Raw genomic sequence first — 22243 nt, 5'->3', positions numbered from 1 at the left:
TGTTATAATACGACTAGCCTGTAGTGCATTCTAGGTCTGTTGTTTAATGGAGTGTCTGCATTTGGTTTCGACGGAGGTAACTGCATTTGGTGACTACATATAACGACACACCTACGATTTACTAAATTCTAAACTAATTGAATGCTTTTTTTTGGAAAAACCATCCTCTGAAATTTACAATTAATTAATCTCTGTATAACAATCTTTTTAAGTAGCATAAATAAACACCCACCAATCCCAATATTAGACAAGTCTACGATCACATCCTAAATGATCACATCATTTCGAAAGAAACTTGTCATTTTTAAAACTCGGCAAACTGTGATGTCTTCATCGTTTCTTTACTCAAAATAATTTATGAGTCCTTGTGACTTGTCTCATTGTGTTGTTCTTACAACAAACGCTTTCCCTCCAGTGTTCCTCTCCTGAAGACTGCGCATGCGCACCAATATGCACAACACCCAGCTTTGTTGCAGACGCAAAGATATCTTTCGCCTTGACGGTGAAAATCAACATATAGTTATCAAGATCGTCTTCCTCGAGGTCGAAGGCATACGGTTGGTTCCAACAAGCCGAAAACGATCCTTTTCTTGTTCGTGTCTTTCTTTTCACAACAAGTTCATCATTATGGAGCAGTTTAATACTGATATAAAAATCTAGATAAATAATTCAGAATAAGATTTTAAAACAACAATGACATAGAATGCTTTTTAGAAGTAACGTAGTGTTGTTCTACAGGTACCATTTGTCACAAATTTTCTTGGCTTTCGAAGATTAGTCGCTTTTAAAACTATCACTGAAATCCTCTTGGTTCCCCTTTGATATCGTAGCGATAAGGATAATTCCCCTCCATCTTTTTCTTCCGTTTCAGTAGACGAGTTGATCTACAAGCAATTTAAGTTGATTAGTAATTTCCGCAGAGCTTTTAAACGTTACTAGTTAAGGAAGCAGTAAAAAATTAATTATGAACGTAAACAATATTGTGGCAACATTAAATTTGATTTTCACACTACTTCATATTGTCTCGTGTCGTTTTCACGTCAGTTTATGCATGAAATATTTAAAAATAACTTTAAATTATAGTTAAATTATTGGACCTTGAGAATGAAACATACCACAGTCAAAATTGTTCTGTTTGAACAAAGACAATAAGGATGTTTAACAACAGCAACATTTTGAGGCATGTATCAGCATGCAAACTTTTGACATCATTACTGATTGTCCCACGTAAGAAACCAAACTAGCTCAACTGTGTGCAACTCGTTGTATCCAGTTTTTACTGTATTTACTGACGAGTTACAGTAGACAACATGTTTTTCGTTTGTTAAGTAGTTTGATAGAAATGATTTGTTAGAAAAAAAAACCAAAACAAAAAATCAATATAAAGTCACAAATACTTCTAACCTGTAGCATATTTTTCTTGAGTACCAAAGGACGAAGTTCATCAATATTAATGTCACTAAGGTCAACGATGAATTCTCCAAATGACTGCACACGACTAAAGCGATCATATGAGCACAATGACAAACGTAAAGAGAGATCACTCAGTTTATCGCTTTGCAGTGATTCAAATTTAAATTGCTGGTTGAAAATTACGTTGCTCGAGTAAGGCTTTAATTCAGATTTGTGTGGGGTGTTGAAATCCTTGGATTCTGCATTCTCCAAAGAGTTGAAAAGTTGAGTAACAATAAGAACACCTTTAGAGGAATTCTTTTGTTTCGGAGGCCACAAGAGGTTGACGAGAACAACGTTCAACGACTTCTGAATGTAGTCGTACTGAATAGAAAAGTTGAGAACACACGATCGCGTGTTGATATCGGGACTGTTGGACGTTGAGCTGCTTGAGGTGAGTATGTCGTTGTAAAAATCCTCGTGATTGCTTAAAAAGATATTATCACTAGAAGAATTGGATGGAACAGAACTGCTTTGTTGTTCTGTGTATTCGTACTCTGAGAGATCGTCTGCAAGGCTATCATCAGTTTGTCTCCTAAAACTCCAGCGGTTCACAGCCTGTGCGTCATCATAGTCCATAGAAAATCGTTCGTTGTAGTCGGTTTTTAAACGCAAAAGACCTGAAGTCATTGGCAATGGCGGAGTTCGTAGCATAGGTTTGTAGACGACGTTCGTACTCTGTCGCTTTTTTCGAACAAGATAAAATATCGAAGCCAAAATAATGCATGTTAGAAACAAGACTACAGAGAAGGAAACCATAAAGGCAGTAACAGCCATGTTGTACTCTAAAATGAAATAATAGCATATAAGAAAAGGAAATGATTGATTTACTATAATTATATATGTACACAGTTCAGGCAATTTTCCTTAAATGATGATGTAAAACTGCTAATTGATTGTTTGAATGTTATGGTTGACAAAAAACATAAAAAAAAAGTTTTTTTAATACCGTATAAAAAAGTATTTTAATGACTTTGAGATTCTTATATCGGGCAATATGATATTCAAGTGAACATTGAACGAGACAATTCCAAGCTTGAACGAGTATAAAATTTGTCAGCATAATAGAACAATAGTACTTTAACTTCATGCCGTTCATGCGAACTAACAATTTTTAATTAAAAATAGTTAGTTAAATCTTTTAAAAAAATATAAATTATAATATTTAAGTAAACAAACACAAATTTAATACATAGAAATAAGTCGTAATTGTAAGCAATCAAAATTCATGATTAGTTGAAACTAACTTACTCATCTCGATTAATTTTCAAATACAGCAACGATTGTTGTCAGCTCGTAAAATATTCAGCTTCAAAATACATAATTTTTAATGGGTTTGTCAGAGATATGAATATGCGGACATAAAGGAGGAAATGCTTAACACCGAAGGACAGCAGTGATGTATATTGCCGGGTGCATACAGCATAATACATAAAATTAAACAACGATAATAACAACGTTATCATACGCGTAGGAGTCGGTCACCATGCGTTCTAAAGAACACACAAAGAACCTTTGTTTATAATCGATTTTCAAAGCAGCTGAATAATAATCGGATATACGTATCTACACACAAAAAAGACGATGGATGCAGAACGCGGAGGAAGGAAGAACAAGAAATATGAACTAAATACCCAACTCTGCCCGGGCACGAAACGCATTAAATGAAACTGTAGTTTTTAGGATTTCAGCAAAAAGCCTACATTAACACATTTTTCTTTGTTGTAAGTTGTTCTTTCCAAACGAACAAAGAACATGAATGTATTATTACATACAAAGCGTTTTCTAAACCGGTCACAACTTGAATCGGCGGTAGGCATTAATGAGTTTTTAAAGTGTCTATCCCAAATCACATTCCATACATAATGGAATATAAAAAATGAAACTTACTTATATGGCAAACATGTATCTCCTCCCAAAATATTCATGGCAAATTAATCCTGAAAGTGCCTAACTCTCGAGGGACTACATCTTTTAAATGACTGTCGATAAAATGCAAAAAAAGCTATAAAAGTTACTATAAGGGACAAATGTTAATGGCTGTGTAATTACGACAGATGTTTTTCCCTTCTCAACGTCAATTACCATAAAATAAATTGTCTATAAAAAGCAAGATTTTTTAAATTGATTTTTTTAATGCAAAATATGTTCGTCATGATTAGGATCATGTTAATGAGAAAACTTCTTTAAACATATTCGTAGGTAAGTCATCACGTAAAATAAAATACAACAAAAACACTACTGATAAACTCGAAGTTTGTGAGAAAAAATCATTTAATTTTTGAATAAAACCTGACCTGAATAACCTTTTATAGGATCGACGAATTGGAGATAATCAAGTTTAAAACGTCTAAGATTGAATGACCTTCTTTAAAACTGAATTAAGACCCACTACCCTACGCAACGCAGCAGGGTTAAAAAACTGGAAAGACATTATGTATCTTCGATAGTATTAAATCACAAGGTAGTTTCGAATCACCAAGGGGGTAGGGGGGGGGGAGGGAGAGTTAAAGAAACTTTGCTGCTAAATTGTTACTTCGCTATAAAAAAGCAATATTTTGTCATTGTGTGTCTAGTATTGCACCCAAAGAGGGGAGTTGAAAATCACTTCAAAATCGTTTAAATAGGCGTTGGACAGCTGAAAAATTGTTGAACGAGGGCCTAGCGAGGCTTGTCCCCCTTACCACGTACGTGGGAAAATTGTATTCATAGATTACGCAGTGCGTTCCAAAATTTTATCTCACTTGGATTGATGTGAATACATTTCATCAAGAGTTGCTTTCTTTGCAAATCTTTACAACTGAGAGCAATGAAGTAAATCAAGATATCTTGAAGAGAGCCTCCTACGTTTCCACATAGTGCATTATTTGCAATATCCTTAAAAGAAAACAATGTTAACGTTATCAAAAGCATTGTGGTAAAGCAAACGGATTGGTTGAATTGTGTCCACGTGATTCACATAGTGCATTATTTGCAATATCCTTAAAAGAAAACAATGTTAACGTTATCAAAAGCATTGTGGTAAAGCAAACGGATTGGTTGAATTGTGTCCACGTGATTCAAAATCAATGTAACGTACATCGTCCTCGAGAAGACGTGGATAAAAACGTCTTGCTTTTGAGCAAAGACATTTGTAACACGTTGCTATAGTAACAAAACACGTTACTTTGAGGCATCGAAACGCTCAATAAAACAAAACTGTTTTCCTCGTGACTAAGACAGATATATATTTATCATGGAGCATAATTTGACATCAATAAAATAAGAAAAATAAATTTCAAAATGACTTACTTCGATATTTTCACCCTTTTTAGGTTTCTTGAGATTCAATAAAACCGAGAAAAAATTGATAACACTTGCACAACGGGACCTTACAAAGTCATTGTCAGCCAAACAAAGCACATCTTTACTTTCTCTGTAAACATAAAGAAAAAATGCTATAAAAGAAAAATCTGAATATTATACATTAGTAGCTAGGTTCAATAAACAATGTATGGTCATATATTAGCCGTCGCTATGCTACAAGTCACTTGTTTTCTTTATATCAATGTAAGAAAGAATTTTAGCCCTTGCAAGAGCCAACAAATCTCTGTTTCTTTCATAAACAGAAGTCTATCACATGCAATATTGACAAAAAAAATTTTACTTTTTTTGTATGATTTTTTTTGAAACTTAAAGCGCTAAAAGAAAATTCCGACGTATACAACGCTCTACACAAAAGCCTTCATTTCTTAAACATTCTTGCCGACATATTTTTTTGTAACCAAGGATTACCTGATATGATTTTGAAGATAATGGGCAATTCCCAACATAATATTCGCGGCGGAACAATTAGGAACGAGATTTAAAGTCTAAAAATAAAACAATCTTCTATTACCACTTCTAACATAAAATAATAACTTGAAAAGAAAACGCTAATTCAACTCTATTGTTTTACAAACACGTATCAAAGACACGCACTGTAAAAATGCTCTACAAAAAAATTAATGATATTCAATAACTAATGCTTACAACATTATAACATACCTTTTGAACTGCTTCAATAACTAATGCTTACAACATAACATACCTCTTGAACTGCTTCAATAACTAATGCTTACTACATTATAACATACCTCTCGCACTGCTTCAATAACTAATGCTTACAACATAACATACCTCTTGAACTGCTTCAATAACTAATGCTTACAACATTATAACATACCTCTTGAACAACTTCAATAACTAATGCTTACTACATTATAACATACCTCTTGAACTGCTTCAATAACTAATGCTTACTACATTATAACATACCTCTTGAACAACTTCAATAAATAATGCTTACAACATTATAACATACCTCTAGAACAACTTCAATAACTAATGCTTACAACATTATAACATACCTTTTGAACTGCTTCAATAACTAATGCTTACTACATTATAACATACCTCTTGAACTGCTTCAATAACTAATGCTTACTACATTATAACATACCTCTTGAACAACTTCAATAACTAATGCTTACAGCATTATAACATACCTTTTGAACAGCTTCAATAACTAATGCTTACAACATTATAACATACCTCTTGAACAACTTCAATAACTAATGCTTACAACATTATAACATACCTCTTGAACAACTTCAATAACTAATGCTTACAGCATTATAACATACCTCTTGAACAGCTTCAATAACTAATGCTTACAACATTATAACATACCTCTTGCACAGCTTCAATAACTAATGCTTACAACATAACATACCTTTTGAACTGCTTCAATAACTAATGCTTACTACATTATAACATACCTCTTGAACTGCTTCAATAACTAATGCTTACAACATTATAACATACCTCTTGAACAACTTCAATAACTAATGCTTACAACATTATAACATACCTCTTGAACAGCTTCAATAACTAATGCTTACAACATTATAACATACCTCTTGAACAACTTCAATAACTAATGCTTACAACATTATAACATACCTCTTGAACTGCTTCAATAACTAATGCTTACAGCATTATAACATAACTCTTGAACTGCTTCAATAACTAATGCTTACTACATTATAACATACCTCTTGAACAACTTCAATAACTAATGCTTACAACATTATAACATACCTCTAGAACTGCTTCAATAACTAATGCTTACAACATTATAATATACCTCTTGAACTGCTTCAATAACTAATGCTTACAGCATTATAACATACCTCTTGAACAACTTCAATAACTAATGCTTACAACATTATAACATACCTCTTGAACAGCTTCAATAACTAATGCTTACAACATTATAACATACCTCTTGAACAACTTCAATACCTAATGATTACAACATTATAACATACCTTTTGAACTGCTTCAATAACTAATGCTTACTACATTATAACATACCTCTTGAACTGCTTCAATAACTAATGCTTACAACATTATAACATACCTCTTGAACTGCTTCAATAACTAATGCTTACAGCATTATAACATACCTCTTGAACAACTTCAATAACTAATGCTTACAACATTATAACATACCTCTTGAACTGCTTCAATAACTAATGCTTACAACATTATAACATACCTCTTGAACAGCTTCAATAACTAATGCTTACAACATTATAACATACCTCTTGAACAGCTTCAATAACTAATGCTTACAACATTATAACATACCTCTTGAACTGCTTCAATAACTAATGCTTACAGCATTATAACATACCTCTTGAACAACTTCAATAACTAATGCTTACTACATTATAACATACCTCTTGAACAACTTCAATAACTAATGCTTACAACATTATAACATACCTCTTGAACTGCTTCAATAACTAATGCTTACAACATTATAACATACCTTTTAAACTGCTTCAATAACTAATGCTTACAACATTATAACATACCTCTTGAACTGCTTCAATAACTAATGCTTACTACATTATAACATACCTCTTGAACAGCTTCAATAACTAATGCTTACAACATAACATACCTCTTGAACTGCTTCAATAACTAATGCTTACAATATTATAACATACCTCTTGAACAACTTCAATAACTAATGCTTACTACATTATAACATACCTCTTGAACTGCTTCAATAACTAATGCTTACTACATTATAACATACCTCTTGAACTGCTTCAATAACTAATGCTTACTACATTATAACATACCTCTTGAACTGCTTCAATAACTAATGATTACAACATTATAACATACCTTTTGAACTGCTTCAATAACTAATGCTTACTACATTATAACATACCTCTTGAACTGCTTCAATAACTAATGCTTACAACATTATAACATACCTTTTGAACTGCTTCAATAACTAATGCTTACAACATAACATACCTTTTGAACAACTTCAATAACTAATGCTTACTACATTATAACATACCTCTTGAACAGCTTCAATAACTAATGCTTACTACATTATAACATACCTCTTGAACTGCTTCAATAACTAATGCTTACAACATTATAACATACCTCTTGAACTGCTTCAATAACTAATGCTTACAGCATTATAACATACCTCTTGAACAACTTCAATAACTAATGCTTACAACATTATAACATACCTCTTGAACTGCTTCAATAACTAATGCTTACAACATTATAACATACCTCTTGAACAGCTTCAATAACTAATGCTTACAACATTATAACATACCTCTTGAACAGCTTCAATAACTAATGCTTACAACATTATAACATACCTCTTGAACTGCTTCAATAACTAATGCTTACAGCATTATAACATACCTCTTGAACAACTTCAATAACTAATGCTTACTACATTATAACATACCTCTTGAACTGCTTCAATAACTAATGCTTACAACATTATAACATACCTCTTGAACTGCTTCAATAACTAATGCTTACAACATTATAACATACCTTTTAAACTGCTTCAATAACTAATGCTTACAACATTATAACATACCTCTTGAACTGCTTCAATAACTAATGCTTACTACATTATAACATACCTCTTGAACAGCTTCAATAACTAATGCTTACAACATAACATACCTCTTGAACTGCTTCAATAACTAATGCTTACAACATTATAACATACCTCTTGAACAACTTCAATAACTAATGCTTACTACATTATAACATACCTCTTGAACTGCTTCAATAACTAATGCTTACTACATTATAACATACCTCTTGAACTGCTTCAATAACTAATGCTTACTACATTATAACATACCTCTTGAACTGCTTCAATAACTAATGCTAACAACATCATAACATACCTCTCGCACAGCTTCAATAACTAATGCTTACAACATTATAACATACCTTTTGAACTGCTTCAATAACTAATGCTTACAACATTATAACATACCTCTTGAACAACTTCAATAACTAATGCTTACAACATAACATACCTCTTGAACTGCTTCAATAACTAATGCTTACAACATTATAACATACCTCTCGCACAGCTTCAATAACTAATGCTTACAACATAACATACCTCTTGAACAGCTTCAATAACTAATGCTTACAACATAACATACCTCTTGAACAGCTTCAATAACTAATGCTTACAACATTATAACATACCTCTTGAACAGCTTCAATAACTAACTCTATATAATGACTTGGATTATCCTTTATCTGAAAACCAAAAACAAATTATGTCAAAAAGCTCAGCCGAGGTCCATGTCACGTGTGTCCAATGAAAAAAGCATTTACCATCGCCTGTCGTAGAGCAAGATGAGCCAAACGAAGCAAAGAACAAACTTGACCATGACGATATCTATAACATGGAAAATTCATAGCTCTAAGCAATTGATCTTTTCAACATAAAACCCATATCTTAAAGGATAAATTAAATCTACATGCCCTTTCTTGCTGGACACTTGTAATGAGTTTTTATAACAAAATTCAGCAGCTTTAATCAAACCACTTTCCTCATGGAAAAGACCTGAAAACTGTATATAAAACAGGTAAATGAATTTGTACACAATACACATAAATTTTGTAGAACATCAATACCATCCAAGCGTAGGAACTCTCTGCATTAAAATCCAAGACAATTCTTATATCTTGAAGACACGACTCAACATCCACGATGTGACTATTGACTTGAACTAACAGCAGTTGGATTTTGCTCTGAAATGCTGAATCCTTGTTCCAAATTTCAAGTGCCTGTAAAATAATATTCTGAGTCTGAATATTTTGACGAAAAAATGGTTTATGATGCGATTTATATTAAGATTTAAGGTCGCAAACATAAAAGAATCTATAGTAACAGCAAATTTACCAGTATACTAATGCTTTCAACCTTATAACAAATTACCTGTTGACAATGTTCGATGGTATCTTGAAATTTTCGTGAGTTATACAAGCAGTAACCATATTGTAGAGCTAACCATTTCTGATGTTCTTGCAGAAAATTTTCATTCCTCTTCTCCAAACGTCTTTGATCGTTTTCAGTTTGGTTCGCATCTTGAATAGCTAAACATCAAAATTTTAACAGACGTCTACAAACTAAGAAAATTCGAGGAACTGCGGAGTTTCAATGCCTCAATAAAACAGTATAAAAGGATTCAAACCTTTCGTAAGTGCAAAGTTTGTGATATTTTTACAAGTTGCTTTCTTTCGAAATCTTCCCCCAGTCTCATTTGTGGAGTTGGACAACGCAGCTGAGAGTAAAGACCAGTTTACGAGACAATCGGGTCTCATGCGTAGCGCTTTTTGAGTAGATACAACGGCCTCTTTGCTGAAGCCTGACCTTTTACCAATGTTGGAATAAGCAAGCATTGTAGAGACATCCTGAAGACAGGGTTAAACAGTTTAATATTCAAATTGTACAAGATTGAGTTAATAAGGATTTGATTCCCGGACACAAATAAAAGCGCGATAGCTAGTATAATGTTTCAACATTTATCAACACATAAAATACCTCGACATTTTTGTCACCCAACCTGTGAGCGGCTTCAGCGCATCTTCCAGCTTCCTACATAAATTAAACTCAATCCTTGTTTTCCTCGTATTGAAAGGTTATATTTTATAATTATTCAATAAGAATACCTTAAGTTGGTTTGGTTGATAACGAATGATGAACTTTGCGAGGACATTCCACAGCAAACTGCTGTAGGGTCGTCTAAATATGCGAAAAACATAAAACGCAACTTGCCGTCAAAAAACATCATTGTCTATTAAATGTTTTTACAACAAACCTGTGAATTTCTTTTACGATGTAAGTCTTTCCCGTCTTGGGTGTGTTCTAAAGAAAAGATTCGTCTCATTTTATGTTGAAAAATAAAAACAATAAAAATTTATTTAAGGTTAAGTCAAACCTGAAACGCGTAAAAACAGGCAAAAAGATAGCAAGCTTCAGCAACAAGATTTTCATCACCTATAGCGACACAATGATGATCATGATTACGATCGCTTTTCCAGAGAAATTGAACGATTTTTGTTATAGAATGGCGATAATTCACAGTCATAAAACCTTTCTCCCCGATCTTTACGAGTTCCGTTAAAGCTGCAGCCGCCAAAGTAAGATCGGAAGTTATAAGGCCTAGGACACTGATTGCAAGAAGTCCATGCTCACTGGCTGGTTGAAACTGGGAACTGTACACAAAAATATGCAAGAAATGGTCACATGATCAAAGTTGTGAGAGATCCACCTTCAAGTGTTACCTGTTGAACAAAACCTGTTTGCTGACATCAATATCACCCAACATGTACCCAAGCATCCCCAATGCTGCTTTAACATTCGACTTTAGAGAGTCGTTTGAAGACAACTGAAAAGCCTGTTCGTAGGCTGAAATATACAATTCTTTATTTATATATTTTAATACTTTTTCGTATAAGATAACATTAACTCGTGCATGCATACGCTCAATTTTAGCCAAAAATAGATGAAAAACAGCGAATCTGTTCCGAGTAAAATGTACGTAATGTATAAAACTGGAGTTGATATTTTGCCATGGAGAGAACGAAATGCACCAATATTTACTGTGGAATCATTGCTCTCAATATTGGATATTTTGTAAAAAAACTACTACTAAGAGACCCACATGGATGATGTAATAGAATAAAAATATTTCATACGTAGGCGAAGAGGAAAAACAGATTTTAAATAACATCATACCGTGACAACTTTGATTCAAGTCCCCAAGTTTTAAATATGCCAACGCCAGACGCACGACGCAATAAAAATCACTCATGGCGGTGATCTGTTGATATGTATGAATCGATTCTGACCATTTCTCCAATGAACTATACATGAAGTATAAAGTGAAATGAGCAATACTGATATCGCAAGAGATTATGAGAATGATAAAATTTATTCATCATCGTCTTACGATAAAACTCGAGCGTAATTTGCTCTTACGATGTTACAGTGATCATTGTTAGGAGTGACGTTATTTTCCAACAGTCCCAAGGAACTGAAATATAAAAAGAGTATATTGAAAGATAAACAATAGGGTAATTTAGATAACTTGATCAATTTAACTATATTGATAAGAGTACATTACAGAAGAGTAACAGGGTGATTTATAGTATTCTACTTTACTCCATACATTTAAGACCATAGGCGTAATATGGGGAGGGGGCAAGGGGGGCGTGCACCCAAACTGTTTAACCTATCAAGCCTTCTACAAATCCTGGGCAGAAAAAGGCAATCAGGCATTATTCGCTGGAAAGTTGTGTTATTAGCTAATTTAAGATTGGAAATGTACCGACCGACCGAAGCCCTAAAAATGTTGGCCGGTACAGCCATTCATAAGACTACATTAGAAGAAGAGTAATACTGTAGTTTAGCGAACCCAATCTACTTAGCTCTATTGATACTTTATGTTAGCCACAAGTATAACATACGAACCGTTTATAAGCTTCTTCAGCTTGACCATAAAGCCTTTGATGCTCCAATAAAATCCCATACATGTTATACGCACATGAGTTGTTATGAATTTGATCTAGATGAACAAAAAGAAAACATCAGCAATACAAGACGTTACCACAAACTATTCATATTCATCAGGAAAATAAATTTTAAAGCAAAAATTAAGATACTGCAAAAATAATCTCAGATAGAGGCCCCCACTTGTGGAGAAATAAAGCCGCGAGGGTATTGGGGAGAGAGCCAACCTGTGTATTTGCTAAGAGCATCAGAGGCAGCGATGACAATATTTCCAAGTTTCTTAGTTAGGTGCGATAAGTCAGCATATGGTTTTCCTTTCAAAATACGCGATGTTTCGTTAGCTTTTGATAACAGCAAAGATTGACATGCCCAGTGAGAGAAACCAATATAAGCTTCCACCTAAACACATGTCAACATAGTCAACGGCAATCAATGAAAAAGTGAAACATAAATTTCGATGCACTGAGTTAGTATGTAACATAAAAACTGAGCAAAATTAACGCTCACTAAAAACATCAACATGAAAGAGTACAACATGTTGAATAAAAGCTTCACTTCACATGACTTCATAAATGATGACTTTTCAATTCATTTATAAATACGACGGTTTTCTAACTGAACTGGTATCATGATCACGATTACGACGGCAGGTGAACTATCAAACTTACGTACATAAGGGCTGATTTTTCTATAAAATGTCGTAGGTCAAGTATCAACATTTATTCTCAACTAAAGACACTAAGATAACAAATACAACCATAACAAGATGCGCATATCCAAGTGGAAAGTTCGCTCTGTACAAATGATTTCTACTTTTTGCACTTTCAGCTCTTGGTTGTCTGCACAGCGCACTCTAATCCTTATCCTTTATGAATTTTGCAAACTTTCCAGCATGGCGTGCAACATCATAACGCGCATGCGCGTTCATGGCATTTAAACGTACATGCGCACCCAACTCAGAAGAGTGACGATAAAGGTCCATGGCCTCAGGAAGCGCATACATTTCAGCAATGGTGGCTTGCCCAATCCATGCCTGTGTGTACGTGGGATCAATACATTGAGCAGCATTGAATGCAAGGTTCGCCATCTAAAGAAAATGATTTTTCCATTTGAGTGTGTTAACAATAACAGCATACGTATGTAGTAGATGCTGTTCAAAGCCATCATTACAATTATTTACATTGGCTTTGCCATATCTTAAATACAGAACACCAAGATTCGTCCATGCCATTGGATTCTACAACGAAACAAATTCATTAAGACCCGTTGACTGTTGTCTAGAACATGTCACAAGTTTGTTATTTCAATTGAGTTCAACGTTATCTGCGACCAATGAAATTCGATGATATTTCCCTTGAGAATGTGACTTACTTTCCGCGCTTGGATTGATTTGATAAATGAATGTTGACTTAGATCAGGATCGTATACATCTTAAAGGACAAGAGAAAAAGAAATAATGCGATGAATTCGCCATAATTTCTAAACATAACAATTTGAAAATTCCCTTGTCACTGTTTCCTCAAAGAAGAAATTTTTCTTGGGGTATATTTCCTTATGTACTTTGTAAATTGTCGGCTGTTATGAGCTTTAACGAAACCACCAGCAAAAAAAAAACAAAGAATGACTCAACCAGTGTGTGACCATACATGAATAATTTACTATCAAAAATGTGTTGATCCGCGCAGAACACTTTCCCCTGTTTCTAATCTTGAAAATATTTAATCAGGTGGGGTTGTCAAAGCTCATCTGAGCGGATTTGGTGATAAAGGTTACCAAGTCTGGTCACAATGGACTCAACCTTGTTCCCAAGGTCTTTTCCTAGGGTTGCTTTTCCCAAGTCATTTCACCCGAGAAGAGCAATCCTAAAAAAGGCCCTGGGAACAAAGTTGAGAAAGACTAACCATATGATGCAGCAACGATGCCAAGAGTATTCCAGATTATATAATTTGACGGTTCCATGTTCAAAGCTTTCTTTAATGCCTTCAAGTACGTAGCATAGGATGAGAATTAGAAAATAATTGTGAGATAGATGGCAAAAATGAGTACTCCAACAGAACAAAATTATTTTCTTGCCTTCATTGACCGTTCGCAGAGTTTTCTCCTTTCGTTAGTGTCTTTATGCATCTGGAAAATGATCAAATAAAAATCTCATGACGGAATTTGGTGGACAGTTTTCGAGCACACGAAGATATGAACCGTGGATAGTTTAGAACTCACGTGGACATGAACTGTGGATGGTTTTGAGCTCATGAGTGTGTGAACTGTGGATAGTTTAGAACTCATGTGGACATGAACTGTGGATAGTTTAGAACTCACGTGGACATGAACTGTGGATGGTTTTGAGCTCATGAGTGTATGAACTGTGGATAGTTTCGAACTCATGTGGTCATGAACTGTGGATAGTTTTGAGCTCATGAGTGTATGAACTGTGGATAGTTTTGAGCTCATGAGGATATAAACTGTAGATAGTTTTGAGCTTATGAGAATACAAAATGAACAGATGAGAATACACACCGTAGATAGTTTATAATTACTTAAGCCAACATCGTGCCAGAGACTTGCACAAAAAGAGTTAAAGCGCACAGCCTGACCAAAAGAACTAAAAACAGTTATGATAGCATTAATGCAGTTTACAATTGAATAGGCCATGCCATAGACACATTACCTTGCGGCAAGGCAAATAATATCTTTCTTAGTGACTGTAGTTTCTTTATCCAGCTTCAGAAATGTTCGCAGGTTTTCAGGTAAGTCGAGTCTATATGAAAAAAATCAGTGAAACATTTTATTACTGTCTTAAATTGAGAGGTGAAGCTGGCTAATTATTTAATCGATAATCCCCAATAACGCCCATAGTACTATGGGCAAACCTATTTGCTGGTTTATTGCAAACAGCAAGAAACAAAAATAGACGTTATCAAAGCAGAACGACCATGAACAGTACACCAAGAAAATTTAACAGACAGCAAAGTTTATTTTATGACATCTATTTCCATTCATGTCATGTATTTAAATAAAAATGTTTATGTGTACAGGAGATCGGAGGTTAAATTTATGAATAATTCTTCGTAAATCAGTCTGGTATGGTTGCATAAAAACTTGGTAATAGTTTATAAAACTTCAATGATATTCATCCAAACAAATCATTTTTATAAAATGAACACAAACCTTACTTTACTTTCGTGAACGTTAAAAACAAGCGAACACGCATCCCCTAAAGGCTTCCATAGACAAGAAAGATGGCCATCACATTCTATGGCGCTGTCGTAAAAAAAATATGGCACTGTCGTAAAAAATATGGCGCTGTCGTAAAAAAAATATGGCACTGTCGTAAAAAAAATATGGCGCTGTCGTAAAAAATAGTAAAAAATATGGCGCTGTAAAAAATATGGCGCTGTCGTAAAAATATGGCGCTGTCGTAAAAAAAATATGGCACTGTCGTAAACAAACCAGGAAGCCATAATACACAAACGACCAATTCAACACTTCATGAGTTTTTCACCGACAAGAAAAACACGATCATAAAAAGACTGCAACTCGTAAAATAAACGAAACTTTTGACAAAAGTCAATGAAAAAGAAGATATCGTAATGATATACCGAGCAAGAGCAAATATTGCACATTGTACGTGCTCAACAGCTCGATCATGAAAATCTTTAAGTAACGAAGACTTTGCATAGGATATGTATGTTGTACCAAGACCTAAAAAAAACATAAACAGTAGAAATTTTGTATTGAACTTAGAAGTTTCTACACGGATGTTTTCGGGTTATTTTTCATGTTCTACCTTTTAAAGCAGGAACATAATCACTGCGCTCAGTTAAAATACACTTATACATCACAACAGCTTCATCATAAACACCTAAAAGATGCTTCAGGGCGGCAATCCTAAGGAGAAAGAATTTCAAACGATGTGTATTTTATGCTGAGCAAACATGTATACTAAAGTCTACGTGCAGTTTACAAATAGTCTGTGAGTAGTTTGCGTTAGTTCACAAAGCCATCATCACAGAATATATATAATATATTAATCCTAACACGGTTTTTAATATGCACATGAAAAACATGTGACTTGGACGAGATATGAACTCGCACCTTCGGGATACTAGTCCGCCGCTCTACCTGTTGAGCTACCAAGCCCACAGTTAGTTCACAAAAATCTGCGGCAATGAAATAGTCTAACTTAATTGTAGTAGTATTTAATCTCCCCTCAGGACTAAATGTCGCTTTTTTGTTGTATTGGAGGTGATGTACGCTTTTGTACAATGTTGTACAATGATGAACATTGAAATAAAGACCGGATATAAATGATATTTGTGAATCCTTACTGGTATTTAGAGTACAGCAACGATGGATTCAGCTGCAAAAGAAATCGTTTCCAGGAGTCAACCAATCCGACAAGAAAGAAATCATCAAGATAACTAGAAATTACAGAATTTCAAGAAAGAAAGACATTATCAATTTCTCCTACCTCAACTGCACGCATGAATGAAGCAAGTGCTGGATTGTAGCTACCACGACCCATATACGCCTCGCCGAGGCATTCCATGGTTGTTCTACGCAAAGGCAATAAACATCAATAAAATTTTAAAATTGTTTATGGACATGAAGGAAAAATATTTAAGAAATGCTTAACGCACGAATCGTTCGTATCCATCCGTAACGCATCTTGAAAACTGAAAATTGAACACAACGTGTTAGATAAACTTTATTTGGAGATAAAAAATAAACTCTACATAATGTCAAACAAATTTTCACTACTTGCCAATGAACAGCACCATTGTAATCTTCTTTCTTAAGACAATATAAACCAAGCCTAAGGACGGCCCATTTAACCCTAGGAGAAAAAACAAGGCTCTTATTTCCAGGCTTAATGAAGGCCCACTTTATACCCTAGGAAAGATATACGGGTCTTAATAAATAGTATCACACTATAAATATAAAAATCCAGGCTTAATGACGGTAAAGATATACGGGTCTTAATAAATAGTATCACATTATAAATATAAAAATCATGTTTCATTCTATGAAGTTAAGCAAGATTTTTTCTAGAAATATCCGTTATCAATGTGGTAGCAACAATATCAGAAAGCCATCATTACAATCCTCGGTTTTGATAAATGGCTGTTCAAGTGAGCAAGGTTTGTTGTAAATTGGTGCAATAGTAAGTATTTTAAAACACTGAAAGAAAGGTGCAACAGTAAAATTTGGAGCGCTTCATTAAGTTAATGTTTACATAATTATGCAATCAAAAAATATGGATGTAAATTTGACAGATGATAAATACTTCATCGTTTTAATTACAAAAGTCATAAAGTAAATGGTTTGAACCCGGGAGTATCGTTACATGTTTGTAGATGTAGATCGTCCAGGTTAATAAAGTCCTGAGAAGGACTGTTTTTGTTGTTGTTGACTGACGTTTCGACAACCTTAGTCAAGTTAGGAGTAAACGTCAGGTTTGAAAAGTCATATAACGTCTCACTAAATCTTCGTTAAGTACGTAGCTAGACTCATGAGCAACCAATATAACATTTTATCAATTCTTCCACCTCGCACAACATCAAACGCAATACCTGTAAACATTAGTTTTTGAAGTGAATTTACGGCAAACTTCAGCAGCCTCGTCCTAGAGTTGAAATGAAGTTAATAAGTAATTTGTATGGTTAATGCTATCGTGGTATCGATAAATAAGCAAAGAACTGTTGCCTGGCAATGAAATTCAGCTAGTAATCAAAAAGTACAAAGTAAAGTCAACAAAGTCGCTGTACTCTACTCAGGATGGATACGCAGCAAAAAAAATTTATCATATTTATCAAATACTACATTGTGTAAACTGTACTTTAGTTCCTAAATGTAATTTTCTTCGGGGAAAAAGCGAGTTTGATTTTCCTCAAAGTACTTGTACATAATAACCTTGTTAATGATACAAAAGCCAATCACACTTTAAGTCACCTCAAGCCCCAACTTCATGTAAACATCCACCAGTGCTTCAGCAATCTCATCGGAACACGGGTTCAAAGAATGAGCTTTTTTGTAACATTTCATAGCTTTGCTAAAATAATTATTTAAAAAATCGTCAAACAAAAGACTACATATACATTTCACGTGTTCATTTAAAAGACTTCATATACATTTCACGTGTTCATTCAAAAGACTCCATAACCATTTCATGGGCTCATTCGTACGTACCTATCATTCACTCCGTCTTTTTCGTAATAACGACCCAGATAGAAGAATGTGATCGGGTTGAAAACGTCCATTTTGGCCGCCTATACAAGTTACAAACTACAGTAAATCTCTAACCAAAAGACCTCGACTTACATAAGTTCGCAAGCGCGTTTTTATATGGAAGAAGAGTTGTCAACGGGAGTTGCCAGTGCATAAACCATGTGATACTGCATGATTTGTAAACATTACACTATTAATTATAAGGCTTTGTATTTTGATAGACTTTTCTTTGGAAAATGTTAAAGGTCAGGATAGTGATGGGCAGCATTCATGGAAGAACTTGCACACAAAGAAGCTTACGTATAAAGGGGAGGATTACCGTATTACAAAAAGATCCGCGTAATAAACTTTGAATTAACTATGGATCAAAAGACCGTGTAAAGTTTAAAGAAAATACTGCCTTTATTAAACTCCAGTGTTACGGTGAAAACAAACATCTTGAAGTGAGGCTTTATGATTCTCAATTAGAGAAAAGATTTTTTTGACTCTATGTTCTTACAATACTGCAAAGATTCCATGGAAACTTGACACTAAAAATGTAGTCATACTTTCAACAAAAACTGCAGCCATTTTTCCTTATTCGTTTGCCAAACTTCGCCCATTTTCCAGTAAATCTTCCCAAGATTAAGATAACACTCAGATGCAATTTCTTCATGTTCGACGCCAAGTAGATAACTAGAACGAACCATTTTATACATTTTATTAATTCGTTTGCAGAAAATGTAACCTTTAATATGTAACCTTTCAACAGCCTTTTCAAATTCCTCCTCGGCGGCGTAAATTTCACCCTATAAAAAGAAAGTTTTGATGGAATACTTTTAAAATAAAGCAAAATCATCGAGATAATCATGTGTTCCCGAACTTGATACCTCCAAAAGACAATACCTCCATGAAAACGACTTCGCAACGCTGCTGGCACGTACTAAAAGCTAAATATTTTTATTTATATTTAACTTCAAAAAAATTTTGATAGATGCGTCCTATATTTTAGACCATACCTCTTTTGCACGATCTAAATCTTTGTTCTTGACAAATATCCTGCCAAGTGTAATAAGAATCTCCCAATTTTCTGGATCAAGTCCCAACAACTGAAAGTTAAAACCTTCATTCAACAACATGGCAGCTTGATAATAGTAGGGAGAAGAGGGTGGATTCAGGAGATGACATTCACGTGATCAAATATTAGATTATTCAAAAGTTATTTTATCTTATTCATATGTATATTGAGGAACCTCTTCTAGAATATGGATCGCTGTACAAATATCTTCTTTTCTTAAATGAGAGCATGCTCTTGCCTTGCACAAGCTGTAAACAAAAAACGCGAGGAAATAGTGACAATACAGATAAAAAGACTATGAACAAAGTAAAAACGGCACGAAATTTCTTTGCTTGCCTCAAGGAAAGGGAAATAGAATCACTTCTATATGCATTAGGATCATCTTTTAAAATAGCTAAACCTTTGTCAGCACTGTTAACAGCCTCAGTATACTTATGTTGACCAATAAGACACTGTGAATAAAAACACCAACCAATAGAGGAGGTTGAGAGAAGTTCTAGACCTGAAAAAGCAACATCAAAACACCATTTGATACAACCCTGTCCTGATCATTTGATTTTCAGGTATGATAACTCTACTCAGAGCAATTTTTCGTACCTTTTTCAAGAGTTTCTTCAGCATTTTGATATTGCTTGGCAAACAGTTTTTGCTTTCCAGCACCAAGAAGGGCAAGAGGTGAACTAGATTCATCACAAAGACACGACAATTCCTCATATACTTCTGCCTCATATGGATCAAATTCTATAGAAAAAACTTGCATGCTTTATGTACAAGTTGATAGAATAATGTACTTAGGGCTTAGGGCATCAAATACTTCAATGTGCATGATGATACAGTAATGTATTTGAAAGGATCACATGCTTCAATGAACATGATGATACATTGATGTATTTGGAAGGATTACATGCTTCAATGAACATGATGATACCTTGATGTATGTGGGAGGATCACATGCTTCAATGAGCATGATGATACCTTGATGTATTTGGAAGGATCACATGCTTCAATGAACATGATGATACCTTGATGTATGTGGGAGGATCACATGCTTCAATGAACATGATTATATATTGATGTATTTGGAAGGATCACATGCTTAAAAGCATGTGATGAGAACAACTGAATATAAACATACATTTATTACCATCAATTTGCGAAAGAAACAGCTTTGCCAGAAAATTGAGAGTTAATTCATTTGCACCAAAAACATCTTTCAGTCGCACTGCTTCAACTAATGTATCTTTAATTGTAATGCTATCATCTTTTGGAAGCAACCTTGTATAGTCAAGAAAATATCGCTGCAATTCTTTAGAATCCAAAATTCCTGGATGAAGAAGTGTTTTGTACAAGGCCAGCAACTGGAAAAAATAAATTTTATTAATACATGTTGTCATTGTCATTGTGTGTGCTACTCTAAATATGATCCAAATTTAAACTTCCAAAAAACAAACCTCATTTAATTGAGCTGAAGTTAAGTTTTCCTGTTGAACAAAAACAAAGAATAAAAATTGAAAATTATGCTTCATTTATCATGCAAATATCATCATAAAAATAAAACGTACCTTATTTTCATGAAGAAGGTCAACAGATTGACATAAAACAAACTTCTCATCTTCGACATTATGATTTTGAATAATTTGAAGGACATTCAGTGCCTAAAATACAATAAATAGTGAAATAGTGAGGTAGTAAAGCAGACATTTAATAAAGAGAGCTAGAAAATACCTTGTCAATTTGTTTTATTGATCTGTGGAACTCAAATAGTTTTAAAGCAAATTCCGACCATTTCTTGGAATCCTTCGCATTGTAATGTTTCATCAATCTTCCATAAATATTAGGGATTTCATCATTGGGTATCACTCCAGGTTCTTTATCACGCAGTGACGCCATACCCTAGATTATAAATTGAATTTTTCTTGACAAAGATGCACATCTTGGGTGATCTTTCCTAAATGCACAACTTTGGCCACACAACTAACAATAGTGAAAGCTAGATCACATCTAAAACCCCCTGCAGATCACAATAAACATGGGAAAGAAGCCTACCACAAAGGAAAAGTTATTAGGTATGAACTGCATATTTAGACGTACCTGCCATGCTAAGATATTTTCAGGATCAATGTTGATAGCTTTTTTGTAAGCGAAAAAAGCTTGCTCTGGCTTTGCAAGCTCAAGACTTGCAACACCAATAAAAACGAATGCATTATAATTTACTTTGTCCAACTTTAGCGCAGCCTACAGAAGAAAATCAGTCAAATGATTTATAACCATTCGAAATAGATGAAAAAAAGTTTCCCCACTCTCACTTTGCAGTGTGCTATGGCATTTTGAAACTCTTTTTGTTGAATAGCCTCGCGTGCACTTTTCAGTTCTTTTTTAACTTCTTTGGAAGCCATATTGAAAGCGGTTACAACTTGGGGGAATGGATCGAGCGTACTTTGTTATATGTTGGCTGCTACCATTCATGGTTACAAGGTTACAACTTAAAGGTAATGTTACAAATTACTAAATTTAATTAATACTCATGCTGGACACTTGTTTAATTAAATTGCTTGCAAAAGAAGGCACAAGATTTTTAAAATTAACGTTCTCATGAAAATTGAATT

At 34.1% G+C, this 22243-nt stretch overlaps 1 protein-coding gene across 1 annotated transcript; it reads right to left on the bottom strand.

Annotated features, from left to right (window-relative positions):
* Nucleotides 1–117: 117 nt before the first annotated feature.
* Nucleotides 118–22049, bottom strand: LOC124450178 (tetratricopeptide repeat protein 37-like). The gene is made up of 52 exons (XM_047000813.1): nt 21944–22049; nt 21729–21872; nt 21363–21530; nt 21200–21292; nt 21089–21118; nt 20782–20995; nt 20235–20378; nt 19974–20139; nt 19813–19885; nt 19579–19668; nt 19450–19509; nt 19322–19368; nt 19129–19255; nt 18542–18621; nt 18305–18404; nt 17926–17978; nt 17118–17189; nt 16993–17028; nt 16824–16908; nt 16681–16712; nt 16140–16240; nt 15952–16054; nt 15521–15613; nt 15021–15110; nt 14870–14954; nt 14429–14479; nt 14257–14335; nt 13727–13785; nt 13536–13592; nt 13299–13442; nt 12583–12754; nt 12317–12410; nt 11796–11879; nt 11582–11709; nt 11128–11251; nt 10937–11058; nt 10782–10840; nt 10662–10708; nt 10513–10585; nt 10385–10438; nt 10035–10254; nt 9779–9936; nt 9475–9627; nt 9322–9410; nt 9172–9235; nt 9040–9093; nt 5227–5303; nt 4744–4867; nt 4197–4329; nt 1405–2237; nt 743–884; nt 118–656 (listed from the first exon to the last, which is right to left on the bottom strand). The coding sequence occupies exons 1-52, from the start codon at nt 22031–22033 to the stop codon at nt 346–348; spliced, it is 6081 nt and encodes a 2026-aa protein (XP_046856769.1). The 5' UTR covers nt 22034–22049; the 3' UTR covers nt 118–345.
* Nucleotides 22050–22243: the final 194 nt, after the last annotated feature.

Source organism: Xenia sp. Carnegie-2017, unplaced genomic scaffold (assembly GCF_021976095.1).
Source record: "Xenia sp. Carnegie-2017 unplaced genomic scaffold, XeniaSp_v1 HiC_scaffold_13, whole genome shotgun sequence".
In the NCBI taxonomy this organism is placed as follows: domain Eukaryota; kingdom Metazoa; phylum Cnidaria; class Anthozoa; order Malacalcyonacea; family Xeniidae; genus Xenia; species Xenia sp. Carnegie-2017.
Note: the sequence above shows the minus strand (reverse complement) of the source record. Positions and strands in the feature narration are given on the sequence as shown.

Bases quoted from the DNA above. Each gene is read 5' to 3' on its own strand.
- LOC124450178 (XM_047000813.1), bottom strand. From the start codon at position 22,033: ATGGCTTCCAAAGAAGTTAAAAAAGAACTGAAAAGTGCACGCGAGGCT. The intron at 16,241-16,680 runs GTAAGGATTCAC...CTTTCTCCTTAG, and splicing joins TTGCTGTACTCTAAATACCA to GATTGCCGCCCTGAAGCATC. The intron at 9,094-9,171 runs GTAAATGCTTTT...TTTGGTTTTCAG, and splicing joins TTGCTCTACGACAGGCGATG to ATAAAGGATAATCCAAGTCA.